This window comes from Monopterus albus, unplaced genomic scaffold (genome assembly GCF_001952655.1).
Source record: "Monopterus albus unplaced genomic scaffold, M_albus_1.0 scaffold118.1, whole genome shotgun sequence".
In the NCBI taxonomy this organism is placed as follows: Eukaryota; Metazoa; Chordata; class Actinopteri; order Synbranchiformes; family Synbranchidae; genus Monopterus; species Monopterus albus.
In genome coordinates, this window is record NW_018127998.1 from 796,197 (window position 1) to 808,223 (window position 12,027).

The 12,027-nt window shown below is 40.6% G+C and overlaps 1 protein-coding gene across 1 annotated transcript in view; it reads right to left on the minus strand.

The window, feature by feature from the left end:
- The window catches only part of LOC109966750 (rap1 GTPase-activating protein 1-like), a 35,779-nt gene extending 23,980 nt beyond the window's left edge, over positions 1–11,799 (minus strand). Inside the window, 2 exon segments of the mRNA XM_020611861.1 lie at positions 4,179–4,214; positions 11,590–11,799. Coding sequence (XP_020467517.1) covers positions 4,179–4,214; positions 11,590–11,633 — 80 coding nt within the window. The 5' untranslated portion in view covers positions 11,634–11,799.
- Between the last annotated feature and the right edge of the window lie 228 nt (positions 11,800–12,027).

Below are 12,027 nucleotides of genomic sequence, written 5' to 3' on the forward strand. Positions count from 1 at the left end.
TCTTTTTCTCACAGTAGATTTTCTCTCCTTGTAACCCAGCTGGGTTTGGAGGTAACCACTGAGAAACAAAGAAAGTGGTAAATAATTATTTGCGCTTGTTATATCAGACCTTTGAATCTTGTTTTAACATGAAAATTACTAATGTATTGACATAGTGGAACCATTTGTTTCCATTGCAGTTTTGCTATCCCACAGTTATACTGAGAGTAAATTGTTTAGCAGATAATAGGCTGCTGGTGGCTCTGAGAGACTGCGCTTAGACAAAGCAGCATTACTTTCAGTGCTAACATTAGCATGCAAACATGCTAACAATATGAATGCTATCATGTGATATTTAGCAGGTATAATGTTTACTAGCATAGTTTGGTATCATGCTAACAACTGGTTATTTGCACTACATATGTAAATTTTGTTCTGATATTGCGGAAGATGAAAAATAAAAAGGCTAAAGATGCTATATGTCATTAAAAATCACAAATGAGTCACCAAAGGGATCATCAGAGTCAGTACGATTTCTTTACTGGCGTTAAATCTCAGGGCAGTCTAACTGAGACTAAAGAAGTGAACTGACATCCAAAACGACCATTTCTAGAGTCATGTCCTATTGTCGCTTTAAAATAAATGGCTAAATAAATAAATTTATTTGTATCGCACCAATTCACAACTGGCTCAGGGCAACGGCGTGAATTAAGGCTCACATTTCCCATGGTTTCCTGTGGCAATACAACCCTTATATCTTGCTTTCTTGTCAACCAGAGGTTTGACCTCAGCTAATTTTTAATCGCTGTCAGCAATTCCCAAAGTTATTTACACTGTACACTGTTTATAATGAGTGTGAAAATGTATTTCAGAGGTCAGACAGCGACACATTCAGCTGTGCTGCCTCGTGACTTTGTTTCCTCTGTGTCATCACCGTGAAATGTGATGACACAGAAGAACTTTCGTTGTGAAGAAGCAGCACCTGCTACCTTCTCCTGCCATCTGTTCTCCAACAATTAGACATACAAGGAGCACGTGTAAGGAATTACCACATAAATAGACCCTGGAATTGCTCTGATCTCTGGGCCATCCTCCCCCAGCCCTCTGAAACTGACCTGAAGGCTTTAGACAAATGGAAGTATGATTGTCTCTGGTGTAAAAATATTTTTCTGAACAGTGTTTATATTAGTTAATTGTTTTATATATATGTGACTGCAGTATGAGCCCTTTAAACATGGAGAAAAACAATTTTTCAAGATTAAAACATCTGATTTCCTCAAAAAAACATTTTATTTTGGTGGTAGGTCATCTCACAAATATAAATAACATTTTATATGACCTTTGGCGTTTTTTTCAGGTGTTTTCAGGTGCCACAGAGAATTAACAAAAACTACTTCATGACTATGACCAGTTTGTTTTGGAAAATACAAAGTCATCAGCACTTTTTGTCCTCTAGCTAGAAAAATTGCTACTGCTGCGATCAGAGAAAAGCCAGTACTGGACAAATTTCAGAAAGTACATACGTCTGTTTGTTCCCCAGGGAACCACACCTCTAAAAGTTACTGTATACAAACAGACATGGAAATCCTGTTCAGTATGTCTTATCTAAACTAGAACTCACTTGCTTGAAGGTATGAGCACATTATACTGCTACAGAAATAGAAAACACTGACAAAATGGCTATTCAATCAAATGCTAGAGGAATTCTAAATAATAAACTATCTGCTGGGTGTGGTGCATGAAGAGGTTCCTTGATGGGTTCTTTTGAGCCGACGCATCCTCTCACAGTTAATCATATTCAATATGCATTAACAAGCCAGGTACAGCAGGTGCTTTTCTATAAATCATGTTCACCATGTCTACCAGCGGGTCCTGATTTACAGCTTGCTTATCTCTCACACTGTCAGTGTTCTGATTTCCTTGGATACCCACACCACCTCAGGGAAATCACAATCATGCAGATGTGCCTTTTCAACAACAGAGGGTTACTGTGGGAGGATTTCTTTGACATTAAGAGGTACTAGTGTATTCAGTGCTATTAAACTTCGTACGGTTTGGTCTATGATGTGTTATCAATCAAAAGAAGAAGAACAAACAAACTGCAGAACTACATGATCTCACAAAAATTTAGAGACAAAAGCAGGAATAGAAAGTCCCACTCACGCGCTTCCTCCCTGTGGCTTGTAATAAAGAGGTTCCATGTGGCATATAAACATCCTCAAACATACAGTATACTTGGGAATATACCCATCCAAAAACATAAGGAATAAGGGCCTCAGCTGTCTCTTCAAAACCAGAAGCCCGGTCTTTGAAACCATAAGATACTGCTGCAGTAGACTGTCTGAAGGCAAAGAAGAGAACTTTTTAAAAATGGGAGAACAGCTTTGCCACAGAAAAGCTTTAAGAATCAGATAAAGTATAAAGGGGACTGTCCTGTCACAGTTGTCTGGTGCTTGTCTCAACCTCCAATATCCTGCTGTCATTTGAACTTTATGTGTCTTTAAGGCATCTTGTGCCAGTCCTGGGTGGTGGATTTGGATTACTGAGATGGGTAGAACCAGGGGTGAGCTTGTCACTTTGGTGCTATATTTAGTCAGACAACAGGAGACTCACAGAGAGACCGTCTAGCCTGATTGAGAAAAAAATCCCCGCTCTCCCAGACAGCTCAGCTTGACGCACACTGCCGAGCATGCACTAGCAAGCTGACACTCAGCCTGCTGAGTGCTGAGCGCATGTGCAGAGGATGCAGACAGAGGATGATGCAGAGTGACATCTCGTGGGAAATCAGTGGACACAAACAGAGGAGCGGTTACACTGACCACTCTTAAGTGTTTATGGTCAGAAGTAGAACACAAAGGCTAAAATAAGGCTGAAATTTAGACAGCATCATAAAAATAGCATGAGGAATCACATTTTAACAATCTGTAATAAATAGTAAGCAGTGCTTGAGTAACCTGTTTTAGGAATGCCTTCACCCACTGAGCAAAACACACACATTTTAAAAGATAGCTGTTAATGTCTAGTCTGAAATTTTCCTTAATGGAAACAGCAGCACCTAAAGGTCATCCTGGATGCAGGCCAGGTGAGCTGAAGCATGGATGAGACAGTGGGATCGGTGGCAAAGTTGTTTTCAAGAACGGGCCGAATGTTATACAAACAAAAATCCATTCTGCCAGAGAGGCAGTGAACTGGATTATTGTTTATATCGGTGCAGAGACAAAGTGAAAGGCTCTTATACAACAACTAGTATAGCCATTATCCACACTAACACTCTTCTCCCATTTTCTCCCATCAGGGGAGCTTAGCAAGTCAGGATTACATCCAATTACAAGCCTCCCCTGGAGAGAGCGGAGACAGGGCTTGAGGATCATCTGTTTATTGTGTATGACCACAGTGGCCAATGGAAGAAGGCCCTTTAACATGAGGGAACTGAGTGTGACTGCGTTCTGAAGATATTGTGTTTTGCAGACATCGCACTCGACTGTTCTTTTCTGTCATGTCACCTCATCCACTCACTTCCTTTATCCTTCTGCCTCTCCATCACACCCAGGTCTTTTATTTCCTGTGCTGTTTACATTCTCCTCTTCATCTTTACTTTGTTCCGCTTTCTCTTGTTTTGTGCTTTACCATAAAGAGCAGCCTGTTGTAGAAGCAGCCAAACTGCAGTCTCAGCCCAGCCACTGCTGAGTAATGCAGGCATGGTTGCTAAGAGAAATCCTTGTGTACTTGTATAGCAGAGGAAAGGAGTGATGATACTGTGTTTAACCTGCTGCAGTCAGACAGAAGGAGCTGAGGACCAGACAAATGAAGCGATCTATCTGCAGTGGCAGGAGGGGCTCAGCTCCCTGCCTGTCTTCACAGCCGCACTTCGACCTTGCCAGGACTACAGAGATGGCAGGATGGTCTGGGTGTCTGTTCTCTTTCTGCTGCCCATCTGCCTTTTACTGATTCAGTCGTCTTACCTACACTGTACTCAGTGACCGATTCACGTTTAAAACCTACAAGGCAAGTCTGAGCTGGTGACACTGAAAAGCACCGTAGATAGCTGCACAAGCCGTATGAACTGCAATCCACTGTTTGCTTATTAAACTGAAACACTACAAAAAACATTAGAAGGCTTTTTTAAAATGTGTGGCAGTCCTGCCCTATCATAATTTACTTGATTTACTGACAAAAGTAAAAGCTAAAGGAAAACTCACCATTTGCTTCTGGCCTTGGTGAATGTCTTGTCCACCCTGAAACAAATACAAATGAAACACAGCTGTTACAAACCAAACTAGTGAAATATTTTACCTAATGCTCGTAACACACTGGCCTTTGTTTCAGGAAGTCTATGAAAACAACGTCTTAAATCAGCAAAATTCTAATAACTCCTGCAAACAAACACATTAATGCTACATTCATTTGTCAGATTAAAAAAGAGACCGTAAAAGTCAGTCTTCTGTCATCATGCCACTATGGATACACAGAGTCGGTGCGGTGACCAATGAAAACACCTAGAAGAGGCGGTACTGGCAGCTCCTCGGATGAGACCAGAGTCCTTCTGTCAACAGATGGCACTGTGTGTGCAGAAGAAATCTCAGCCTCATGTCTGACAAGTGAAAAAGTAGTAGAAAAAATCAATCTAAAACAATCACACACACAAACACATACCGGCTTCTCTTACCTCAGCATACTATCAATAACATAAAAAGCTGATTGTGATGACAGTGAATGACTCGTGGCTGTTGGCCTGTCTCTTGTGATGGCTGGTGGTGGTGACACAGGGGCAAGGGAATGTTTCATATTCATGCCGCTGCCACTGGAACCGTCCGTTTACTGACCCCTCAGAAATTCTCAGAATGATACACCACCAAACAGCAGTTACTGACCCCTCAGAATGATACACCACCAAACAGCAGAGAGGAGATATATAATATACAACAAACCTCAATTCTAGCAGATTGATTTTTTGTTATTTCTTTTCCGTCTTGCTGTTGACCTTGCCTTCTATGACTGTGTTCATCCTTCATACCTGTGCCTGTCATCTACCCTGTGTCTCATTATAGCGCTGCCAGAGCTCAGACCCTTTTCTCATCTTTGCCTGTACATGATCAGTTTGCATGACACAGCAACCTAAAATTTTGACCTGTTGGTGGCACTAGATCAAACAATAAGAGATGACCAAATGTATTAATTACACTTTTAATTAATTTTGAAGAAAACATAAATGTCTGCACCTACTTTTTAGGCAAATCATCCAATAGCTGTTGAAATACGTCCAAGCTGCTGTGAGTATTAATGGAAGAGTCAGGGGATTACCAGGGTCATTAGAATTTGCCCTCCAGGGATTATTAATGTCAAATTTCATCACCATCCATCTGACATTTGGTGAGTTGAGTTGTTGAGTCATGCTTCTAACAAACCATAAAGTCAAAATTGTGAGTCAAACTATAGAAGGAACTTTTGTTTTCATTCATATATAATGAATTCATCCAGAAGGTGGTAACACAAGAACCACAAGTAAAAATGGTTTCTCTTTTATTGTGAGAAATTCTCCAAGGATAAATGAAAGTCTAAAGCTTCCTCTTTCTGAGAAAACAGTGTTAGTGAGAGGAAAGAGGCCTGGGGGTTGGGGGTGGGGGTATTTGTTCACTATATGTGGAGTCACAAATCAGCAGACTTGTGTTGTTACAGCAGGCTATTGCCTGATGCTCCTCAAGCTCACTCACTGTTTTTGATCCCAGGATGCCTTGTGATAAAACAGCACTGAGCTGGATATGGTGGTGCTGTTCTGTTACAAATCAACAATGGGTGCTATTTTCTCTAGCTCTGACAGACAGGTGTAAACAGTACTCCTTCTGAAGCGGAAGACACACTAGTGCTTGGGTGAAGACCAAAATACTTACGGGCTGTCAACTCTGCTCTTACGAAACTAAGTGTGAGGAGGAGGAAGCTCTTTTCAAAGTCATCTACATCACTCAGAATAACATTTTCGAAACCTCTCCCTTCACTGTTCATCCATTCTCAAGTTTCATAGCGTAAAGTGAAATGAACCAGGACATGTTGAGATTATTGGAGAAAAGCCCCACATTGAAATATCAAAACCAGTACAGGAAATGTTCCTTCAGCTGCAAAGACAGAACTTTATACCCAGGAGCTGAGACTTCCTATCAAAAATACTTTTACTCTTTGCCAAAGATGTGTTTATGTAATGCCACTGCTGTTTGATGAGTCTGGGTCACAGGAGGCTTCGACAGCATCTCTCCACATTAAGACAAGTTTTGGAAAATATTTCTAAAGGAAAAACATTTGACAAACAGTTACATACTGCAGCTTTAACTCATCCCTGAGAGGCATAGTAAAGACAAGCCTATATTAAAGAAAAGTAAGTCTGGACTGAGCGGGACCGAGCACTGATAAAGAAAAAGCAAAAGAGCTGACAACAGCAAAATGTGAAAAACTCTCAACCTTATCAGCAAAACAAACACTACTCTGTCCTTCCCTGAGAAAACAATGGTTAGAGTGGACACAAGTGGGCTATAATTTAAAAATGTGCTAATGAATTTAAGGGCCATTAGTCATATTTGCGCATTTATACCTCACAGTGTGTGTATCCCAGTTTTTACTTTAAAAAAAGACTGAACCAACGCATTTAGTGAAGCACAGTAGCACAGAAGATCTACAGGTGAGTCGAGGATGTAAGCCGGTGTCGAATGCTGTGCAGATTGTAAACCCCCTTGAGGCAAATGTGTGATTTGTGATATTTGGCTATATACTGGAAATGAAATATGACTTGATTTGACAGCTCAGCAGGTGGTAGCCAAATACTAGCAAATTGCTTTTCATGCTTGTTCTATGCTCTTGCCTAGGTATAAACTGGTTGCCATAGAAATGAACACCAGAAAAGGATAGAAAGGCTCAAGGTGAGTCTTCTATCACTGTGTCAGCAGCTGTGTCCCTTGGCAATTAGTTTGTTCAGCTTAATTTGACTTTGAGTGCGACTTGTAATGCCCTGCTTCCCTACTAAACCTTTAAGCATCTTCTTCGGCTGTGGGCTATCAAGTCAGCAAGTAGGTCACCAGAAGAAATCCAGCTTTAAACAAATGCATCTCTTGCCTTGCAAATTTTGAAATATAAATCTGGCATCATCCAGATGGAAACCAACATATCTCTTACCAAATTATTTCAAAATACCGAGGGCTGTAACTGAAACACCAAAGAATTTAAGCGCACTAGAAAATAACCTCCTAATATCAGTATTCTTTAGTGGACAAAGCAATAATACTAAAATATAAGGTCAGTGTTACAGTTCACCCAGCATGAGATGAGAACATGTTGACTTACATCCTTGATTTGATTGGATTTGATTTGATTTTGATTTGATTTATTCTTTCTTGGTCACTGTTCAGTTTGGGGTTTGTTACTCTCTAACCAAAACAGCCACATCTACCTGTGGTCCATCTGATACAGAATACACCTTTGATAAAAGGTTTTGCACACACTGTAATTAACCATTCACTAAAGCCCATACAGATGTAGCATGCTAACATCTCTGTCAGGCTGTTGGTGCTTTGAGCCATCAGCATGCTAACATGTTCACAGTGCTAGTGCTAACGGGCTGATGTTTTGGAGATATAATCTTTGGCATGCCATCATCTTAGTGTAGCATGTTAGCATGCTAACATTTGCTAATTAACACTAAACAGAAAGCAAAGCGGAGGCTGATGGGAATGTCATTAGTTCTACAGGTATCTGGTCATAAACCACTGGACCGTTTGAAATGTTGACCTAATGGTGGAGGTGGTAAAGTTAAGGGTGTACCCATGTAATTACAATTCATCCTGAGGGGAACATGTGATTACTAAATTTCAAGGCATCCATCAAACACATGTAGAGGTGTAATTATACACATGTATGGGTGAGAGGCTGTTTAAAAGCCAACAGCATCAATGGAAAAAGTAATGCCTGCACACTGACGCCAAGGCGCAAACTGAGTTCAAAAAGCTCCAACCAGGATCAAAATGTGATCTTTTGAAATACATTTTATGGCTTAAAGTCCGAGTGCAGGCATTACTTTGTTTATTGATGCAATACTTGACAAGATATTTTGTTAAAAATCCAAGTCAGGTGATATCAAAAGTCAGAAGGATTAATACTCTAGGGAACATGTTGAAGGCAATCCATTAAATATTTGTTGAGACATTTCAGATGGAAGCAAAATGTTTTGCTCAGCAAAAACAAGAGGCAAAAGGCTGAATGTGAGTCTGTTTAGTATATTCTGACTAAGGTCTTTCTCACATTAACACCTACAGCAGCACATTTTCTTGTATCTGAATCTGCAGTTAGCTATGAAAGTGCTTCAGGACAGCACCTGTCAAAAACAGATAAACAGAGACACAAGGCCATGAGCAAAACTGAGCAATTTCAGTGAAAAGAGACACTGTCAAACAATTCTGAACGTGACCAAATCTAGACTGTATACTGCATCTTGACCTAGTGTGGGCTAAATGAGCCCATTGACAGAGAAATGAACATAAAGTGGCTGAATGTCCTCATTTAGCTACAGTACAGTAGCATACAGTGAATCTGAAAACATACACACACACTCTGGTACCACAGCTATACTGACTGGTAGGAGGCACTGTGATATCTATCACATCCAGCAAACATCATGTGATGTGATAGACTGTAATGTCATTTTAACATTATTGTGTATATTATGTTATTATGTATATGGCTGCACCCCAAGAAAACAAGTGTTGTTTTGACAACACTCTACTAACAACATTAAGATATTCCAATCAGTCTAGCTGAGCCTACATTACAGTGAACTCACTGGGTCAGCTGTTATCAAAAGTTGCATGTCAGTACTGTTGTAGCTTTATAACCTGCTCTCCTTTGTATGCCATCATAGCTGTAATTAATTACTGTGTTAATATACAGTGAACTGTTCAGCAGCTTCACATGAAAACCTTTTTATCAGTAAAATGTTAGAGGGCTTTCATTGCAGCTACATGGTTTATTGGCACAGGCCTACGGCTGGCTGTGACCTGCTTGTCCGATAAAACCTGTTGCACACTGAGATACAAACTGGAAAACAAAAAGTCCAGTAGCACTTGTGGTGTTTGGTTTCCAGTTTGTTTTTTCCTTGTCTGTGCACCTTCACAGTGGGTGAAGCTGTGCCAGAACCTTCTGCTGTACAGGGAGATACAGACAGTTTGTTTCTTAAAGAGAGACTGGAAGACAAAAGAAGCAGCCATAAGTGAACTAATTAGACAAGGAATGGGTAATATTATAGATATTTACTGTATTTCCATCAAGTAAAAAAAAAAACGTCAAACCTAAACACACATGTGCACGCTGTACTACAGGGCTTGCAGCCTTATTGTAATTTAGTAAGCCTTCTTTTTCTTTGTTGTGGTATTATTTTCTGTATCATTTGTTGAGGAGTTACTGTGTTATGAAGCATGGAGTTGCAGTGAAACTGTCTGAAATTACTGCAGCAACACATCTGTTTGGAGCAGGCAAAGCTGGACTTAAAAGTGCAAGACTGTGATAAAAAGCCCTTTTAAATTTTTTATTCTCTTACTGTGGAAAAAATAAGCAAACACTTAGCAGGTAATGAACTGAAGCTTCTCATTGTTCTGCCACAGATGGCTTTCCATTATGAATATGAATATGAATGGCAATGTGAATGTCAAAGTAAATATGCATGGTGGACTGACTGCATATGAAGAGCCCTCTGGTTGCCCTGCATCTCCCGTTTGTTTTGCCACTGCCCTCGGTAAGGTGCTTGAATGGCCTGTTCTAAAGTGACTCTGCCCTGTTGTCTAATCAACTTTTGTCATGCAAAAAATACCCTCTCTGTGTTGTTTTCCTCTTGTCCATGGAACAATACTCATTACAATAGGCCCTGGACAGTGGATCATCAAAACTCTAATATAAATAAAAGCCTCCCTTTTAATGAAAAACAGCACCAGGTGTAAAAATAACTGATCTTTTTAAGACAGTTCAAATGCTGTCTTGTTGGCACCACAAACTACACAGAGCAAAATGAAACATGGTCAACTGGAGGCTCTTAATGAGGTAAATATGACCAATGTAACATAATCGCACAATGCTATAATGATCCCAGCACCGTGGGTCACACTGGGAAAAACCTTTTCTCCAAAGAGTCCTGTTTACTAGAAGTACTGACATTATCAAATCAGCTGACCAGAGAATACCAGCCCTAATTCAGGCCTGCACTGACTTCAAAACAATGTGGTTTTTCCCGCTTGGTTGTTTCTGAAAAAGACTGACATGCATTCTTACAACCTTTCTAGGAGACACTCCAACATATTGTTCTGGTTGCCTGAAGGCCTTGCTACTGGGCTTACTGGTGGGAATTCAGTTCATATAGTAGCTGTGTTTATTTCATTATTTAATAAGAGGCACCGTGAGCTACAGAGTCAACAGCTTCTATGTCCCACATCACATACAACAGGCATGTGACGTTAGTTTTGTTAAAAGTAGATACTTGTCAAGAAAAGGATACAAAAGCTCAGTGTTACAACACTGTTTACACTTGACTAAGAAACCTTTCTTCTGCCAAATTACAACACCCACCGCTGCCAACAAAAAGTGTAATAGCAAAAGGAAAGGGCTATGAACTGCTAACTAATATACGACAACTCAAATTAAGTGGCAGTTCCATCAAGAATTGATGACAAAATTATAGAGCATGCTGTGTCAAAGACAGACAGACAGATTGGCAGAGAACAGAAGGGCTGCATTCCCTTCGGTGAATGTCAAAGGGATGCAGAGGGCACAGCGTATGAGAGATCGCCCACTGATGTGAGCAGTCAAATTGACCTATGGAAATGGCCCGGTACAAAGTAATTCAAGGGTGTCGCCAAACAGGAAACAGAAAAGGAAGTTATCCTTTCATCTGCTCCACTACAAAATAAACAATCCAGACATGATGGCCCATTTGATACAGTTACACTCCTCATGCCAGGACTTCATTTTAAACCTCATTAATTTCACTAGATTTTCAGGATGAAAATAGGACAGATGGGTCTGTCACACGGTCCCAACACTTAATGAAGAACACAGTACAATCCTAAGTCTGCTAACTGTGTGTCTACCATTCATTGTCCTGCAAAGTCTGAAGTGGGTGACATGCTGTAAATACAGTGGGGGGCACGAGTATTCAGTGACAATATGAGAAAAACATGGTTTTCCTGTTTGAAGTAAACCAAATACATGAATGCTACATATATCAGAGGCAAGCATGAAAGAAGATAATCACACACAGACACAAACTACACATAAATATATACAGAATACAAATAAACTATGCAGTGATATATTTTTGGTTTTGTGTACTGTATGTGCAGCAACAGCTTTATAACAAAAAGCCACAAAAATGTCATTTAAAAGACATTTAAGACAAAGGCTGCTGTGATACATGTAATGGCATTCCAGTACAAATGGTACAATCATGCAGGCAGAGACACAGAATATGCATAGTCATCAAGCAGGGAGAGAGAAAGTGAAACACAAAGACAAATACTCATAATCACACAAACACAAACTGTGGAGAGGCTGAGCAGTTCTATAGATTAAAAGGATATTCATTCTTACCCTCCATAGGCTCCAAAAGTGAAACTCCTCTTCCTCTGCGGCATGCCAGCTAACGGAGCGCAGTGACTCAGTCAGCTCAGTGCTGAATGGTGCCAGCACTTGTGTCACTTAAACTGAATGAGCATGTGTGTGTTTGTATGCTTTGTCTGCAGCGTAAGTTCCACTCCCCCCCGCCTCGGCTAGTATGCCCTGCCTCTTCCTTACTCACATGCCTCCTTCACAGAGAGAAAACGCAAGAAGATGAAGGAGGATGAGGGAGGAAAGGGGGAGGGGGTAGGAGTGAGGGGTGCTGACCATGTCAGTCTGCAAGGAAATCGGGAGCACGGTGGCAGACTTTGTCATGCACAGGCTACACCCTCACTCTGACGAAGCAAATTCACAGAGAACAAACTAGCAGGTGCTTTTTAATTTGCCCTAATCCCTGAAGCCACACAACAC